The sequence below is a fragment of the Pinus tabuliformis genome, chromosome X (assembly GCF_031772625.1).
Source record: "Pinus tabuliformis cultivar Carrire ecotype Pingquan chromosome X, CPIR1, whole genome shotgun sequence".
NCBI classification, from domain to species: Eukaryota; Viridiplantae; Streptophyta; class Pinopsida; order Pinales; family Pinaceae; genus Pinus; species Pinus tabuliformis.
The window spans coordinates 47,230,027-47,250,554 of record NC_142308.1 but is presented as its reverse complement, the minus strand read 5'-3'; the positions used below and the strand labels follow the sequence as shown (position 1 = coordinate 47,250,554).

Genomic DNA, 20,528 nt, shown 5'->3' with positions numbered 1-20,528 from the left:
TAGAAATATATGAAGTTCTAAAGTTATATTCTGAAGAGAAGTGAGAGTTTCCTAAGCTATAGAAGATCTGAAACATTTGCAGTTTCCTGTGGTATATGAGTTGTGGTTGAGATTAGTGTGATCTCCTATGACTGAAATTGATGGATTTTATCATGATGGAAGTAGAATTTGGAGGCTTGACTTGGCTTCTTGGAGGTTGGATTTAGGTCTTGGTGTTAATCAAGGTTGTCATTGATGTCAATATGGCATTGACCAAGATGTCAATATGGCATTGACCGAGATGTCAATATTCTTGAGATGCTTGGTACCGTATAATGATGTCAGGACTCTTGCTTGACAAGGATACCATCAATGAAGATGTGAAGCCACGAAGATGTCAAAACATTAATGAAGAAGTCCTAAGGAGCCCTTGAACTAACTATAATGTTGCATGTGCCTTGATGATCTAGACCTTAACCCTTGATGACATATGGAGTCATACACTTGATGATGTCATACTCTTTAAAGAATGACCACACTTTGACATAATTGGAAGACTACTTTGGTGTCTTTGACAAATTAATGAAGGCTGCACTATGACGTATTACTGCACTATCATTGAATACATGATGCTATACCTTCATCATGATGCTGGATACTATCATGATGATATTATTGGTGCAAAACAATGGAGAAGCCACGCTGTCCCAAAACTGTTCCAAATATTCTATGCACAGAAATTTAAGGACAGTCACAAAGAAAAATAATTTTCACTACCTTAGAGGCAGCCTCTCAATGTGATTTTTTGACCATCTTTTAGAGCATAATTTTGCCTTTCCAATGAGCTATTACACAGCCCGAAACTCCAAGCGGTTTGGAAGCTTTGAATTTCTGAAGTTAATTTATTAAATCTGGACAAGGAGCCGACCTGAGCAGCCGACACAAGTCGGCCTCCAAACAGGGACGTGTCTTTTCGTTTTACTGTGCGAAAAGCACTATATATAAGGATTTCAGACCTCATTTTAACCATCAATTTTTTGGTCAACAAAACAGAGAATTCAGTGGAGAACTCAGAGGCAAATAAGAGGCCAAGGAGGCATTGAAGTTTATTGTTTTGGGCAATTTTTAAGATAAACGTGGAGGAATACATTACAGCAGGCCATATTACAGCAGACTACATTACAGCAAACCAGTGACTGTGTTTGTGAGGCTTGGTTTTTGTGACAAGTGTGTTGGTAACTCTGCCTGTGGATGACAGTCTTCTGTCGAGGGCTCAAAACAGTCGCAGAAGGCTCGGACAAGTGTTTTGTGTGGTGATTTTTGAGACCTATACTTATGCTGTCACAAAACTCGCACCCAGACAGATTGCTGACCTGAGGCCAGAACTGTGGAGGACAGTCATCTATTGAAGCCTGAAAAAAGAGAACAGTGGAAAGCTACCAGTGGAGGAAAGCTTGTTAAGAACTTACCAAAGCTAGATTGAAGACAATCCTGGAAAAGGTTGAAGGTATTTTTCGGCTCATTTGGAAGACACCTTGAAGATATCCTTGGAGCTGAAGTGTGGAGAAGACTTGGAAACACTTGGCTGCAGAATTTGAAGAGGCTATCAAAGAAGAGAATTTAAGGAACATCATAAAGACTATTCAAAGAGATATTATACCAAATCTTGAAGTATTTTGAGGAACCATTGTGAAGACACCTTGAGGCTACTTGGTTGAAGTGTCTTGGAAGCCATTATTGGGACAGCTCTTGGAAAATCTTTTGTGGAGACTTAAACCTTGCTAGAGCATACTTGTTGAACAGATTTGAAGCCTTGAAGAAGAGTTTGCAGTAGTCCTTGTACTTGAAGTTGTTTTGAAGACCTTGTGCAGAACTTGTGCAATTGATTGAAGGACTTATAAGACACCCTTGGTTGGAGAATTCTTGGGACAGCGTTTTGAAGACATCTTATTGAGAAGCCTTATTGAATATCATGATGCATTGAAAGTCATCATGAGGTGACCTTGGAGTATCATCCTAGAAGTAAATTGTGAAGACATCTTGAAGAAGACATTATTGGACACCGTGATGCATGAGACATCATGAGGTGATTTGAAGAACTTGTTTGGGTACGATGAGGTGCAGTGGCGATACTTTCTAATTGACAAGGTTGTCATTGATGATGTTGCGTGGACACTACAATGAAACTAAAGATTGACAGGGCTCGGTGAAGAAGACTTTGGGAGCTGTGAAGCACAACTAAACATATCTTGACAAAGCGAAGCTATAGGATTGTTGTCCTTGGAGTTGGTGCTCCTAAACTCAAGGTTGGTGCCTTGGATAAGATAGGGTCGAAGCCTCACTAAAGTCCAAGTAGGTGCTTGGCACATTCCAGGTTGGAGCCTAGGTGTCTTCATCTAGGGTCAGAGCCCTGCCTATATTATACTTGATTCATTATAAATATTAAATTAATAAAAGCATTTATTTCTATTGTTCATTTTGTGTTCTAAATATAAGTGATCTAATTGGTAAAAGTAACAATTGAAAACAAATATTGATTCACCTCCCCCCACTTCTCAGTGTTTCCAACACTTGGATTTCTCACTTTGATCTGATTCTATAAGAAGAGGAGATTTTCTAGGCTTTCCCCCTTGTGGGGTTTTTCCCTAGCTTGGAGCCTAATTTTTTGTCTCTCTTGTTCTTTTATGTATTGAATTTGTGTGATTGCATGATGATACAATGAATGAAGTAAAAGACTAATTGAATGATGCCTACATAACCGATCACAAGTAATTACCATGATAAGAAATTTTTTGTTGCTCTTGAATTTCAAGAGCATCCACCTCCCTCCAGTTTGTGACTAGAGGCATGGCCATGGGCCTGCAATCCTGCATATGAAATCCTCGGATAATCTTTGTAGTGTACTTCCCATGTCCCATGAAGATATCACCATCACCCTCCCAAACCTTCAAGCCAAGGAAATAGTACATAAGTCCCATATCTGTCATCTCAAACTCCCTTGCAAGGTCCTCCTTGCAATATTGGATCAAGTTGTCTACTCCAGTCAATATAAGATCGTCAACATAAAGCACTAGAATGAGCGAAAGCCCTCCAACCATGATGTATTATAGGTTGGCATCTGCCTCACTCTTAATGAAGCCCAATCCTCAAAGGTAGTTGTCAATATGAGTGTACCATGCCCTCGAAGCCTGTTTGAGCCCATAAAGACCTCCCTTCAACCTGCACACATGTGTGTCTCTGGTGAACTACTCAAACCCCTCTAGTTGCTACATATAATTCTCTTCCTCAACCATTCTGTTGAGGAATGTCAACTTCATGTCCATCTAGAGAATCTTCCACCCCATCTCTGTTGCAAGTGCCAGAATAGTCCTAATGGATGAATATTGTGCTATTGGGCCAAAGATCTCATCTTAATTTATGCCTTCAATCTATGAGAATCCCTTGGCAACAAACCTGACCTTGTCCTTCTCTACACTCTCGTTTGCTCCATGCTTCACCTTGTAGACCCAGGTGAACCTACTACTGATTTGCCCTTAGTTTGTGGCACAATCTCCCGGATATCGTTCTTCATGAAGGAGGAATATTCCTCCACCATGGCATCCTGCCAAACCTACTGAGATGTTGCATCCTTATAACTAGAATGCTCAATATCCTCTACCCCTATCATCAGTGCCATATACCTTGTGTACCTTTCTGGTTGCTTGCTTTGCCTAAACATGGTGCTAGGAGTCTCAACCTACTCCTGTGCCTCCTGAATCAACCTATCAACCCACTTGGCTCTCTTCCTCCATGTGCCTACTCCTGTGCCTCCTGAATCAACCTATCAACCCACTTGGCTCTCTTCCTCCATGTGCCAAGAGTCTCTAAGTAGTTTCCTGCTCTCGTCCTAGTCTCTTCTCCTCATCATCCAGCTATGGAGCTTGTTGTGTGACCCTCTCGCCACCTGGATGAGACTCAATATATGATCCTGACTAAGGCTCCTCCTTGGGAGCGAATAGCTCCTCCATCTCAAGTACTCCAACCTACTCTCGCTCTAAGGACTCCTTGAGAGCTCTGGACTCCTAAAACCTCACATCCCGCCTGAGAACTATCTTCTTGAGTCCTAGTAGATACACCCTATATGCCTGAGTTGTCTCATTGTATTCCATGAAAATACCCTTTTCAACAGTGGGCTCCAGCTTCTTCCTATTATCCTTGGACACATGACAATAAATTTTGTGCCAAAGATGCGGAAGTGTGAAACATCAAGCTTCTTGCATGTGAAAGCTTCCTCTGGTGTAACTCATCCAAGAACCTTATGTCGACTCATGGTCTGCAAAAACATTGCAATGTTGCATGCCTCTGCCCACAAGATCATAAGCAATGCCTAATCATGCAGCATGGCCTTGGCCGCTCCAACAATATTGCGGTTCTTTTTGTCAACCACCCCATTCTGTGAGCGTTATGGGATGCTATCTATTGAGAAATCTAGGGCATCAATATTAAGTGATTTCTCTTTTATTAGTAACTGCTTGTGAGTACTTTTTACTTCTTTAGATTAAAGTTTCCTTTTACTTAAGTTATTAGTGTTCTTCTTCATCAAACAGCTACCAACGCATAGACCATAAAGAGACAGGAGACACAGAATATAGGCTATCAGCGAGGGCTAAAATCCCTCTTTGAGAGGAAAACCAGAACAAATTCTTCTTATAGCGATTCCAATTGACGAATAACAGGACCAAGACCCTTGACCTAGTTGCCACTCTAAGACCACCACACAAGTTCTCTTGATGAGATCCTTTGATAACAACAATGAACCCTCTGCTCTTTTTCCTTTTCTCGGCTTCTTTTCTTCTTCCATCTTCCTTCTAGACTTGACCTTCTTCTTATCTCGACCTTCCTTCTAGACTATACCTACTTGTTTCGGCCTTCCTTCTGCTGCAAATAAACTCAGACTGCTCTTCTCCTTTTGTTGCAAGTAAACTCGATAGAGGTGAATATAAACTCATAAACAAATCAGAGAGGAGCTTGGATTATACCCCTCTTTCCTCTGTTGTACTTCATTGCACCTTTTGCTTCAAACCTATTGTACTTCCCATTTCTCTAACCGCAGACCCTATTGTACCTCGCACTTCTCTAACCGCAGACCCCTACCGAAATTCTGCTCTGAAATTTTTGCGTTCTAAGATTAGACTGAGCTACCTATTTATAGTGGTTGGAGTCTCATAATTAGCCGACATGACTTCAGCTGAACCAACGTGTCCTTTTTATGAGAAAAATATTATTTCTTTGAAGCCGATCTATAGGAGGATGCCAGTGCTTATCTTGGAGGGCTTTTTGACACTTCTATTGACTCATACAAAATATAATATGCCCAAGACGAGTCCTTCATACATGATATAGACTAAATTTGACTTTTATGACTAGATGACTCAATCCTAAAGGCTCACAATGGGAGCCATTACTAAAATAAAATTCCTTGCTCATGAAACCCATGAGAGAAGCATTAAAATAATTTTATTTTTCTTTCTTTTCATCAATTACATAAAATCACAATTACACATGTCATTATGAAGACCAAACCTGGTCACTTTTCAACACTCCCTCTTAACTAGGGAGGTATTCATAATGGTACTTGGACATTCTCAATCTAAAGAATTCTTATAAGAAGAGTTGGATTGGTAACCCATCTGTATAGCGTCATATCAACCAGCATGGTCACATAGCAAGGCCTTGACTAACAACTCTATCTCTCCACAAGACCTGAGCACAATGCTCTCGAGACCAATGGTGTATACACACCTTCATCATTGTCTCTCTCAGAACAAACCCCACCAGGGTTCTCAGTGTGTGTTCCACAAGGACTATTCTTATCTTGGATTCCCAATCTTCACAGAATATTAGTCCCCTAAGGCTACTCTTATCTTGGATGCCCTAACTCATTCTCAAAGAGCATCGGATGCCAAATGTTTACCCAATCCTCCATTTGGTCTTCCCAAGTGAAGACAAGAATGATGTGTTTATCTCTCCCTCTTAATTAGGGAGGACATACCTATTTCAATGAAGGAATGTACTCATTCCTAAGGGAGGAATGTCCCTAAGCTCCCTCTTGGCTTGGGAATTTTGAGGTTTCTTCTAAGTAAGAAACCTGATTCTAGGCTCCCTCTTAATTAGGGACCTATAACAGCTCCTTAGGTGGAGATGATGGGACAACCAACTACCTGAAGAACTCCTCCTTACGATGTCATGAACTTCTTTTCGTTATTTAGGAGTCTTCATGTTTGGGATTTCTACATAGGGCACCAACCATCCATCACTTTCATTCATGAGTCAGCCATGTCATCATCGGAAAAGTGATCCATCATTCCATATATGGCCTTCCTTTATGCCATGTTGCTTTCTTCATGCCATGTTTACTTAAGGATCTTTCATCCTACTACATGTGCATCGATGATGGAAGACATCCATAGATCTTCCCTTGGCAGCCCTACATAAACCCATCCAAATATTCAAAAAATAAAGGAATGAACATTAAAATCAACAAGTTCGCATCAACATTAAAGGAATGTCATGGTCTTTTATCATGACATCTACAAGTTCGCATCAGCATCCTGCATACATATCAACACATCTCCCATACATATATATTGTCAAGGATCTCTTTCTTTTTCAGACTTCATCAGAGTCTTCATATCTTCCATGGAGATATCCTAGTCAAATCTTCTTGGTCTTTTGGATGTTGATAACCTTTACCATGGTTGCATATTCCATGATCTCTTCCTTCCTTTCATCACACATCTCATTCCCAGGAGCTTCCAATCAAAGTTCCTCAATTGTTGTCAACCACCTCATACTTCATATAAGGACATATTATGTTGATTTCATCTAGTGAATGTATGACCATGCATTCCTCATTTTTTTGGGTCATCCAGACTTCCTACAACAGCTTCCTTGATTGAAAGAGCTTCAATCCCTTGATTTGCTTCACTTTTATGTCATCATACCATCATCCCGTGAATTCCACAAGTTTGGAATTCTTAATGAAACACTTGCTTCCTTTATTGATCGGTGAACCTTTCGATGAAGATTCCATCAGAGAATCTTGAGGATCTAAAGTATCCCCATCAGCAAATGTTTCCTTTTGTCATATGTATGATGAACCTTGCACTAAATGACCTTGCCCCTTATGTTTCCAATGAGATTCCCAAGAGCTATATGTTTGACTTCCATAAATTCTAACCATCTTTTATGCTTCTCTATGATGATGTCTTGATCTCTTTCTTTCAATGCTTCTATGATGCCTTGATGCATCCCATTTAGTGAATTATGATAGCCATGTCTTACAACAAAAGACTTAGGAATTTGAAAAGAACTTAGGTGAGGAAGACTATCTCAGTCATAATAGAGATCTCTTACTTCATCTATCTTAGACTTCTTATTTTTAGCTTCCTCCACTTCTTCGATGATATGAGCTTCTTCTCTTTTTCTTTTGTTATTGTCCTTTCCTTCTTGATCTTAGGACAATCTCTTTTGTAATGTCCATATACTTGACACCCATAGCATTGGGTTTTAGCCATGTTCTTTTTCTTTTTCTGAGGATCAAACTTTCCATTGTCCCTTTCTTCTTGTCATTGCAGCGTAAGGTTGATTTTGCTCACCTACTCCCACATTAGATTTGGCCTTTAGTCTTCATTCTTCAATCTTGCATAGTGACCATAGATCCTGGAATGGAGTAGCTTCTTTCTTCCCATAAATACTTGAAGTGAAGTTACCCCACTCCTCTGGTAGTGCATTTAACACAACTGTAGTCATTTCACAATCAGACATGACTTCTCCCAGATCTTGTAGTTGATCCCGGAACTCAAATATCATCATAAAGTATGAGGCTATTCCATCTTCCCTAGATATATTCAGCGTGTAGAGTTGTTGTCTTAATGAGATGACTTCTCCAACCATGCTTACAGAATACAACTCTACCACATTATCATAGATTTATTTTGAAGTTCTAAGTTTAGATACATATGGGTTGAGGGGATCCTTGATGGATTCTATAAGAATCCTTTGAGCCCTAATTTCCCCTTTCATATACTTTGCAAGTTCTTGAGCATCTTCTTCTCTTGACTTGGCATATATCCTTTGACATGATCCATGACCTCATTTTCAATGAGATTTAGATCTGTCCTTTTCTTCCATGCAAGGTAGTTTGAAACCCCAACCAATTTGTTGCTTTCCTTGCAAAAAGACATTTTTACAAATTCAGATAAGGTCATATACTTGCTTGATAGGATGCTCCTTTCTCCTTGTTGCTTCCTTGATGTTGATGATGATATAGAGAATATAAAACTTCTCTTTGTTGAAGATAGTTTTCTTCAATAATGATCCTTGATCTCACAAAGAGGGAGATCCCTTTTGATGGAGAAGTCTTGTTGATGAGGATCAATGACGACTCCTTGGTGATATCTTCAATGGTAAGGAACTTGCTTCAACGAGAGAGAGTCTTGATGACATCGCCTTTTGATATAACTTCCTTTGGAGGAATAGTCTTCAAAACACTTAATCTTGAGTAGATGTAGGGTTTTGGCCTTCTTTTCTTGATGATGATCTCGATACTTCTTAGTAGACTTCTTGACTTCAAGATGATCTTCGCTTTGATGCCTTCCTCGAGATTTGATCCTTGAGTGTCCCTTGATAAGATGCCCTTTCTTGACTTAGTTACCTTAGCTCTGATATCATGTCGAGAAATCTAGTGCATCGATATTAGGTGATTTCTCTTCTATTAGTAAATGCTTGTGAGTACTTTTTACTTCTTTAGATTAGAGTCTTCTTTTACTTAAGCTATTAGTGTTCTTCTTCATCAAACAACTACCAATGCATAGACCATAAAGAGATAGGAGACATAGAACATAGGCTATCAGCCAGGGCAAAAACCTCTCTTTGAGAGGAAAACCCAAACAAATTCTTCTTATAGAGATTCCAATTGACGAATACCAAAACCAAGACCCTTGACCTAGTTGCCACTCCAAGACCACCACACAAGTTCTCTTGATGAGATCCTTTGATAATGACAATCAACCTTCTGCGTTTTTTCCTTTTCTCAACTCCTTTTCTTCTTCGACCTTCTTCAGCTTCAAACCTTCGGCCTTCCTTCTAGACTTGACCTTCTTCTTATCTCAGCCTTCCTTCTAGATTATACCTTCTTGTTTCGGCCTTCCTTCTGCTGCAAATAAACTTAGATTGTGCTCTTCTCCTTTCGTTGCAAGTAAACACGATGGAGATGAATATAAACTCGAAAACAAATTAGAGAGGAGCTCGAATTATACTCCTCTTTCCTCTGTTGTACTTCATTGCACCTTTTTCTTCAGACATGTTGTATCTCACACTTCTCTAACCGCAAACCCTGTTGTACCTCGCACTTCTCTAACCGCAGACCCCTACCGAAATTCTGCTCTAAAATTTCTGCATTCTGAGATTAGGCCAAGCTGCCTATTTATAGTGGTTGGAGTCTCATAATTAGCCGACATGACTTTAGTTGAACCAACGTGTCCTTTTTATGAAAAAAATATTATTTCTTTGAAATCGACCTAGAGGAGGATGCTAATGCTTGTCTTGGAGGGCTTTTTTACACTTCTATTAACTCATACAGAATAAAATATGCCCAAGAAGGGTCCCTCATACATGACATAGACTAAATTTGACTTTTATGACTAGATGACTCCATCCTAAAGGCTCACAATGGGAGCCATTACTAAAATAAAATTCCTTGCTCATGAAACCCATGAGACAAGCATTACAATAATTTTATTTTTCTTTCTTTTCATCAATTACATAAAATCACAATTACACAATTACAGGTCATTATGAAGACCGAACCTGGTCACTTTTCAACACTATCATCTCTCTCATAATGCCCTCATTCGTAAATAAATCCTTTAAGGCATTGGAGACATATTCTTTGCCATTGTCACTCCTCAGTTCCTTGATCTTCTTCCCGGTCTGGTTTTCTACCAAGGCCTTAAACTCCATGAACTTGGTTAAGACCTCATCTTTCTTCTTCATAAAAAATATCTAAGTTTTCTAAGAATAATCATCAATGAAAGTAACATAATACATGTGTCTCATAAGAGACGAAGAAGAGAAGGGCTCGCATACATCTGAATGTACCAACTCCAAAATCCCTTTGGTTCTATTGTCTCAACCCTGAAAAGAAGTCTTGGCATACTTACCAAGTGTGCACCCCTTGCACACATCATGCTAATCAAAACTGCATGTTGGTAATCCTGTGGCTATTTGTTGAAGAATCTTCAGCACCCCATGATGCAAGTGTCCCATGCACCTGTGCCAAAGTTCTCCAACATCTCTACTCTGCTCACCACCTACCTTGTTGCTCAAGGTTGCACATGTCTCAACCTGCAACTTGTAAAGGTTCTTCACCCTCACACATATCTGCTTCACTGCTCCAAAAGCTAAGTGCTTGAGGTAAGCCTTACCTCTATTGAAGATGACATCATATCCCTTGTCCTCAAGGGTAGCTACTGAAACAAGGTTCTTCTTCAAGCCTGGAACATAGAGGACATCATTGAGATGGAGAGGGCTCCCAGACTCCCTCTCAAAGTTGACAGTACCAACTCCCCTAGATGCGTACTTGCCATCATCTCCTAGCTCGATCTGAAACTGCATGTCCTTCTCCTTTAGTTGGCTGAAATACTCCCTATTCCTGGTCATGTGGAAGGAGGCTCTGGAATCAATATACCATGTGTTGCTCCCTACTGAGCTTGCCATGCAAGCTATCAATGAGAAATCTTTCTCAAACTAAGAAGCAAACCCATCTACCTCAGTTGATGCAGCCGCATGATTCTTACTAGACCTCTTATTTTGATTAGGACACTTAGTAGCATAGTGCCCAAACTCATGGCAATGGACACACTTGATCTTCTTGCCACTCTGACTAGACTCGGCCTTCCATTTACCTTTCTTTCCCTTGGCTTTTCCTACGAAAGAAAAGTTCTCCTCGTCCTCTGTCTTCACTAATCTACCATCTCGGGTCCCTCTTCCGATCTCTTCCTGAACGCAATTAGTCATAACCTTTCCCAACCAGGAAATTTTTCTCAGCCACTGACAACATCTTGGAAACTATACTAGGACTTATGAAGTCCTAGTAAAGCAAAGCTCACAAGGTCATTCTTTGGTACAATGACACCCACACCACCTAGGTCATCTCGAACCTGAGTGAACTACGAAAGATATGTGATGATGGGCTCTCCTTTGCTCATCCTAATGCTCCTTAGCTTCTCCTTGACAGCTAACTTCCTGGCATCATTGGTACCCTGAAACAGATCCAAGATGGCTTTGAACATCTCATACATTGTCTTCTTCTCATAGAGATGATGAATAATATGATCTTTGACACCCTCTAGAATAATCCTCTTTGCCTTGATATCATTCTTAGTATGTTGGGCCAATTGTTGGGGATCTTGAGGTGGCAATATTTGATTCTTGATAAACTCTCCTACCCCATTATCCTCCAAGACTATTGTGATCCTTTCCTTCCATGAGAAGTTAGATGCTCTATATAAACAATGATTTGTTCTCAATCCTTGGTACACCATCCTTCTTATCCAAGGAACTGCTCTTCACAAACTGATCTTTGTTCTTCACAAATCTGATCTCATTGGTGATGATCCTTACGTTGTTCTCAGCTCTGATACCATGTCGATTTTCCTTGAAATTCTACAACTACTATGATGAACAACCTAAAATTGACTTTGATTCACCAAGACATAGCATTTCTCTACTCTAGATAAGCAGCAAAATAGAAATAGAGATAAAGACACAATCACACAATAACACAATAATTTTTCTAGGGAACCCAACTGGGAATACCCTCTTCTTACTATAGAATTTTACTGATAGTTTGAGCAAATAGATCTCTTTACAAGGCAATCTATTTCAATAGAAAAATTTTCTCACTACTTATACTTAGCTTGAAACTCCCTTAAAGAAACCCTCTCCAGCTCCTACTTCCTTGCGCAGCCCAGCCCCCTATTTTCTAGCGCAGAAAATCTTCTATTTCCTAGCACAATAGAGGCTCCTATTCTTTAGGAATCTCCTCCTAATTCCTAGCGCAATCTTGGCAAGAAATATCTCTCAACAAATTTGCATATGGGCTCCTCCTTGATACACTCTCCTAGCAAGAAGCTCTCCTCACACAAACTTGTGCAAACAATAATGATACAAAGATGTGCCCTCATGCCCCATTTAAGCAATTCGATCCATGTTATCTCTAGCAAGTACAAATTGAGAACACAAGTTGAGTTCAACTTGTTAACAAAGTCAATTGCTACTGTAACACATCCTTGCTTCAATCAAGACTAAAGCTCTCCAACTCGTCCTCTTCAAAATTAGAACTACATGTTAGAAGTCTGCTCAATTGTTCCTCCAACACTACGCATGAATTAACTTGCCCCATGGACTCATCCATCTACTCGAACTCATCCATGCTAAAAGAAGGATTGATTGTGATCTTTCTTAACTAAGGCACAAGTCAAGAAGACCCTCTCTCGCTACTATTTTCGACAACCAAGTATGCTAAAGCTCTTATCTTTACCCTCTTGGTACTCAGTAGGAGGTATCTTTAGAGGTAGGCAATAGAGACCCATATCCAAAGCTTTCATCGAGAGGGATTAGTACACATGCATCAGCATTCCAAGAGACTTAAGACATCCAAGATGCCAAGAGTTTTCATAAGGATCTATTTTTGGATACTAGTTTTAGAAATTTCCGATTTAGATGATATTAATTTTGGTCATGGATGTTACCATCTTTTGAGAAAGGCGCGGGTATTTTTAAAATCTCCTATTTTTGGAAATGCTATTTTTAGAAGTTTCTATTTCCTCACACCATAAGCTCTGAGGACATTGCTATTTTTAAAATTGCAAGGTGACCCATGTATGTGGCTACTCTTAGAAAAGTAGATTCCTAATTATGTAAATGGCTATTTTTGATAAACCATGCTGCTAACTTTGGAGAAGGTGCTTTTGCTAGCTTTAGAAAAGCATTGTAGCAATTTTCTAAGAAAATACTTTCAGCTACTTTTGGATGAGGTTTGATTTTTAAGCAAATCCCAACATTTTTTATGTTCATATCTTTAGAAAAGCATATCAAATTTGGAGAAAATGTAACTTAGAGCAGATCTTAAAGGATGACATCAGTTCAAGCTATCAGTTGCTTATTGGCCTTCATAATTCTTCCTCAATCTTGTCTACTTTACTTCTTTTTTACTAAATTCTGAGTCTATAGGGCTGCTATTAAGCTTCTTTCGTAGGTTCACTTGAGTAGTGAGACTTTGGCCAAGTCCTCTCCAGTTATTTAGGGCAGAGTTGATCTGCTGTTGTCTCAGAACTATGTACTTCGACATCTATAATTAACAGAAGAAATTTTAACTACGTTGTGAAGAAATCCATTCAATGCAATCTGCACTCTTTGCTTGGTTGATTTATATTTCAAAGCTTCTTAGAAATATTCAATTCAAGACCACCTTGCTTATTTTCTTCTTTACACCTTTCTCCATTGCTCATCAGACAAGGCACCAGTCACACTGGAAGATTTAATGGTTAAATTTTGCAGCTATTTGTTTGCTGAATTTTTAAGATTGATTTGTAGATTTGAACAAGCCAAGTAGGGATACCCCCTAGGGTTAAGATGTTCTAAGACCCCCTTGGGACAATGGATCATTCTCACTGATAACAGGTCTAAGATAAGATGAATTAAGACAATTTTATTAATGTCCACAAATGACCAAAAAGGTAGGTCACTAGGACTTAACTACAATCCAAATAATGGTATAATGTAGGAATGCCAAGTAAATCCTATAACCTCAAAGCTAAAGCATAAGATAAAAGAAGCTAAACTGTTGTATAAGAAATAGTAGCCAAAAGCATAACCCTAGATAAAACATCATAAAAAGCTACACATCATCAGAAGTCGGGATGGAATCAAAAAGGGAAGAGAAAGCTGCTACAACCTCATCATAGATTAAAGGTGGAAGGACAAGAGAAGAGGATGAGAACACCCATATTGTACCATTGACCATGGGGGAGAAGGCAAAACAAAATATGAAAATGTCCTTGAGGAAACGTCCAAGCATGGAGTGCTAGTATGAAATTTAAATCACTCAATGACCCAAAAGAACCTACTGATGACACAGTGGTGTCATGATTAAAGGCTACACCATAAGAAGTAGCTATAGAATCATAGAGAGAAGAGAAAGCCCCAATATCCTCAACAAATTTAGAGGAAAAGGATGAAGACATCCCCATTGTACCATCGACCAGAGAGGAAATAAATTGGATGTTGATGTCCTCAAGGGAGGGTCCAAGTATGGGAGGGCCACTATGAAATTTGAATCACTCGAGGCCACCCAAAAGAACCCGATGCTAACACATTGATGTCTCAAAAGGAAAGGCGGTGTGGCAACTCGCCTATGTTGATAGATTAAAAGAGACATGTACTAAGATCAAGAATTGAAAACTCCTCAAAAGCCTCATGGGGGCAAACCTGCCAACCAAAGATTAAGAGGGAATTCTGTGATCTCATTGATCTGATGTCAAAAGTATCATGAGGCTTTACTTGTCGTTTGTTGCCCCCAGTATACAAGATAAAAGAGAAAAGAAAGTGATATGACTAATGAAGTCTATCTTGGGAGGTCCTTGTATGATCCAAGACTTATGTCCTAACACCTCCTTCATAAGCATCTCTAATCTAGATAAAGGAAAAAGCTAGTGAACCCCCCCCCTCGGAATCCCAGTGAAGACAGTAGAAACCCCCTCTAATCTCATAATAAATGGGACATTTACTCAATCTATTGTAGGTGACATAGTTGTTAAATCCTCTCCAAGCATGTAATATGATTATCTATCTCAATTTGAAGCTAGTGAGAACCCACTCTGAATTAGCCAAGAGGGATCATAAGGTTTTGCATCCAATATCTCCACATATATGTTGATCTAACAAAAGGACTATCCAACAGTTGCATGAAGTGCTCAAAATAGAGAGCTATCTCTAGATTGAGGCCCTCATGGGGGCAAGCAAAAAAACAAGGGAGCATGTAAGAGCTCCAAAAGCTCCAAAACAAGAAGGTTGAGATGCAAAGTGAGTGATCGAGGATATAGTCAATCACAAAAGCCTCCTCGAGAATAAATAGTATACTCAATGAATGGTTGGCCACTCAACCTTTATAAACAAAATAGGAACTAATGGTTGAACCCTAACTAATTAGAGGAATCCAACCACCCCATCTTAAGATTTACGAAAGGTAACTTCTTTGCATAAATAGATGAGTAATCATTTCCTTTCAAAATTGCCTATATATGTCTTGGCATGGCAAGCATTTCCAAGGCTATTATACACACTATATACACAAAAATAACTCGGAGAATATAATTGAAATAAACAATAAATACAATTAAGCTTGAAAATCCAGTAATAAATCACAAAAATGTCAAAGAGATGGCCAAAAAGGTCAATGAGACATAAAAATCCCATATGATTCATTATACAAAGCAATTCAATGAACTTTCAATCGAAGCTTGCTAGATGGAAATAAAATTATGAGCAATATATGATGAGTGATGACCACAGGCTATTCAATATAGGTGAGCTACCAAAATGCAAGAAAATAAATTCTTTGATTGCCATGCATCATACATACCAAATTGAGGTCATAGTTTCCCCAAGTCACACTTCTCCCTCATAAAATCTCTCAAAGAGCCCTATAGTTGTTTTTCATAATCTAGCTTTACTTTGTTTGTGTTATTGTACATGCATGATTCCAGCATTTATCTAGGCAATGGAGTACTATTTTAAATAGGATGCTTAATTAGCTACCAAGTCCCTTGCCTCAATTAAACAACCATTATCAACTTACCTTACTTAGAAATTGTATAACAAGCACGATTTTGCTAACTATCCTTTCCCAAAAATAAAAGCATTGGCAAATTATTTAAGATTTTTGTTGTCCCCAAGGGAAATTATTTTTACTCAAAATCAATAATAATCGTTAAAATAGGCATTGAGCATTTACCAAAATATGAGGCCTTTTGGCCAAAGCTATTGCTTGTGCCATCATGTCAACACCGCCAACCACCTACACAAAGTAACAAACCATGTTAATTGCTTGATAGTCTCCTAATAATATATCAATATATCAAACAAGTTATAGACTATGTCTCTAGAGCATTTGAGATGGGAAAACAAGATCCAATCCTACAATTCAATCAACCATGTTCTCATGTTTTATAATAAAGATGCAATCAAAATTCAAATGGAGCATCATTTCACTTTCTTCACCACTATATCAAATTGAGACATGCAATATGCTACTTTCTACTGAACAAAAAACTCAATAATGATGCACATCAATTGATAATATTTCTTCCCTAAAAGTACTTCAAGTTACATAGAAATCTATCATTCAAGAAACTAGGCATTGATATCCACACTAAAATCACTCACCTCTTTGCTAGGGTAATGATGCCTATTGTAAATTGTTCCTACCCTATGTGTACCAAGCTATATCTATGACTCAAGGATTAATTGTTTGGATCCCCAATTGAACTATGCTCCCTTATATCTTTCACAAGGATGAGAGACCATAGCAAAGCTTTCGGAGGATTGACAATAATATCCAATAAGCCCTAAGACGAGTTGACATTGTAAGGATTTCATGGAAATTTCTTCTCTACAATCACTTATATGTTGTTTGGATCAAGGTTTAGCATGCACCATAGATAATTTGCTGCAGTTAACATTTTAGGGTGATGCCTTCTCCCCAATCACTACAATCTCGTTTGAATCAAGTTTTTGTTCGTGACAACAATCAATGCATCCAATAATTGACATTTACAACAAGAACAATTCATACAAGTAAGAGACAACATAAAAGACTTAAAACGAGACAATTACATTAATGATTGGTTTAACTCATACATGCACATTACCTTATATTCATAGATAGATTAATAATCACAAAATATTTTCATATTATCTTCTCAAGACATGCAAGAACACCATAAAATCATTATGGATTCCCATATATATATATATATATATATGAAGCATAAATACCAATTATATAAGAATGTGATGTGATCTGCTATATCAATGTTCATCTGGTTTAGAATCAGAGACAAAAGAAAAAATTAAAAATATAGACTTTATGTCTCACTACTTTCTCTATTATCTGTGAAAGGGATGCAAAGCAAATACTTATCAGTCGATGCATTCAAACTTTGAAAATTTACACCCATTATTCTGCAATTCTTATTTAGGCATAACAACATGGTGATACCCAATCTCATGGAATATCATCAAATGCAATATTCTAAACTAGCATCTTTGTAATTTCCATTCATATATGGGTGGTCGGTTCCAGGGGGAGTGAGGTTATTTACAACTCCAAGGGGACAAAAGTTTATTCCTATTCATGGAGTCTCAGAGTGGTAGAAACCAACAGTGTGGTAGAAGCAGACGCTCTTCTACAAGGACCAAAACTTGCAAAAGCTATCAATGTCTCAAAGCTAACACTCATCAAAGACTCGATATTAGACATCAAATCTCCTCTTCAACCTTCCATCACAAGCCTATCAGTTGAACATTATTCTAGAGTGGATTTGATAGTAAAAAGACACTCAAGCCTCAATCTCATGTTATCACGTCCTAAGGCACTAAAACCAAAAGGAAAATGGGCTAGCCAATCTTGCAACAAAAAGGTAAATGAAGCACATTTTAATCAACTTCAAGTAGTATGTCCAACCTATTCCATGATCCCACCTCGAAATTAACTCCATGTAAGAACACAAGTTGACTTAGGGACACCTGGGATGTTGGAAAATGTAACTAGTTTCGGTGTTATAATTGTCATTGTTCTCATGTCATTATGTATATTTTATGTTACAAGAAAAAGAAAGAAAAATATTATTTTGAGCATGGGTTTCATGCTCCATTTTTATGGTCATCTAGGTCAAGCATCTTCTTCATGCTTCTAGGGATTGTCATGTCAAAAGAATATTTTTCTTGATTCAGGAAAGGCCTTATTATGTGTATAAGACCTTATTGGGCAAGTTGTAACATTTAAATGACATTAATTATGAGTCTAGAAAAGTCCTTCAAGCCTCCTAGCACATGTCAGCCTATAAGAGACAAGTTGGCCTAAAGAGGGGTATTCGACCTCATAAGAAGGATATAAATAAGAGCTCGACCTCATTTGAGAGACCAATCAACAAGTTGAATTTGCAGTAAAAACAAGAAGAAAAAGAGAGTGAAGGACGATAGTCAAGGAAAAAACCCTAGCGAAGGAGAAAAAGATGAAATTTTGGTATTTTCTGGTCACACAAGCAAAAGGATTAGGGTTTCAAATTTGTTACAGGAAGTTGAAAGTTGCAGGACGAAACTGTGAAGCGACTGCAGGTCTGAAGTCTTTTAGTTGCAGGCCGAAATCTAAATTGAAGAAAACTTGAGTGGATTTTTTACTACTTGGAAGGGTCTCTTTGGAGGGCTGACTTGGGGCTTGGAGGAGGGCTTGGTGTAGGGTTTTGGGTTTTGGATTTCTCATTTGAAGCAGATTCTATAAGAAGAGATTTTTTGGGTTTTACCTTGGCTTGGGGCCTATATTTTGTTTTCATTATCTTTACTATTTTGCTCTTGATAATTGTTTGATGAAAAAGATCTAATAAAGAAACACAAAAAGATAAGTAAAGTTCACAAGCAATTATTAAGGTTAAGGAGAAATTGAATTAATAACTGCCTTGTTGCATTCTCCAACATGGTATCAGAGCTAAGGTAAGCAACAGAAGGTAGTTGGAAGATCATATTGAAGAGTTTGCTTGGCGAAGGAAATCATTTCAAAAGGACACAAGAAAAGAAGAAGAAGACACGTTGATCTAAAAGGAGGGTTACTATATCAAGCTTTCAATGAAAATGACCTCATCATCAAGTTCTCATTGAAGGAAGGAAGGACAAGTTCTTATTGAAGATTCTCTAGCGCATCGTCTTAAAGAAGAGGAAGCGTCAAGGAATCTGGGGATCATCATTCACTCTTTGAAGTTGTTCGAAGACACCATTGTTGAAGGCATCCTAGAAGTCATCATTCTAGGGAATCATTGAAGTCTACTTTAAGGTCTTGAATAAATCAAGATAGTTGGAGACAGCATCAAGAAGGACCCTTTGTTAACAAGTTTTATATTATCTTTTATGTCTCAATCTACAGATCATATGGCTATGTTCTGCAAAGAAAGCAACAAGCTCGTTGGATCAACAAACTCCCTAGCATGGAAGAAGAGGATTGACTTGGCACTCACAAAAAATGAAGTCGTGGAATATGTCCTTGGTGAAGTAGTTGAACCAGACAAGGAGAAGACTCAAGAGTTAGCAAAATACAAGAAAGGAGAAGTAAGGGCTCAAAGGATCATCGTAGAATCCATTATAGATCATCTTGTTCCTTTTATTGTTGATTTCAAAACATCCAAGACCATGTATGATAAGTTGGTAAAGCTATACTCTATAAGTACATCTGGCCACAAGATATCCTTGAGAAATCAACTTTATAGAATAAGGAAGTCAAAGGATGAAGACATGGCTACCTACCTCATGAAGATCTCACAAATAAGGGATCAATTGCAAGGGCTTGGGGAAACTGTTTCTAACTCTAAAATAAATTTTTGTGTGTTAAATGCTTTGCCACCTGATTGGAGCAGTTTTGCAACAAGTGTCTACTCAAAGAAGGATACTACACCTTTTGATGAATTGTGGGATCAATGTATCTTGGAAGAATCCAAGATCAAGGCAAAGAATGACACTGAATCAAGTGAAATATCTCAAGCTTTTGTTGCAAGGACCAAGAAGTTAAAGAAAGGGAAGTTTGGAAAGTCCAAGAAGAAGCCAGATATATCCAAGATTTAATGTTATGGATGCAATGAATATGGACACTTTAAGAGGGATTGTCCAAACAAGAAAGATGAAGCTCACATAGTTGAATAAAAGGGAGAACCTGGGAAGAAGCCAAAAGGAGAAGATCCCAAGGGTCTTTACTATTGAAGAAAACTCCATCTCTATCACATTCTTTATGAAGTTTGTCTTTCTTTTTATTGAGTAGAAAGTAGAGTAGCATGCATTATTGCATTCTCTCAAAGAGTCTTGATTATTGTAAAGCATGGCATCATAGAAAGAAGCATGTGATAGTAGAATTAGAGTCTACACGATCAAGTTGCTTTGAAAAGTTATCTAGCTGTAAAAGAATGGGAAGATAGGGACCATATTGCATATAATTGTTCATCCAAGCATTTTCAAACATCATGTTAGAGGTAGTCATTTTGCAAAGAGGGATCATCAAGATCCTATAAGAACCATCATTTTTGGAAGGTTCTTGCAAAGAGCATTATGATGTGACTTGTATATATTCCATCTAGTAAGGAAACAATACTTTTAGAGGATGAAGGAATGTAGATGGTCAAGTTGCAATACGAAGAGCACAATGAAATTTTTTTCTACTTCCAGGAAAAGAAACCTATAAGAAGCAA

General features: G+C 38.3%; 1 protein-coding gene across 1 annotated transcript in view; it reads right to left on the bottom strand.

The window, feature by feature from the left end:
* Nucleotides 1-20,528, bottom strand: part of LOC149138249 (DEAD-box ATP-dependent RNA helicase 10-like) — a 263,262-nt gene that overhangs the window by 138,782 nt on the left and 103,952 nt on the right. The window contains exon 2 of the mRNA XM_089450307.1: nucleotides 16,037-16,099. Coding sequence (XP_089306433.1) covers nucleotides 16,037-16,099 — 63 coding nt within the window. The remainder of the gene's footprint in view (nucleotides 1-16,036; nucleotides 16,100-20,528) is intronic.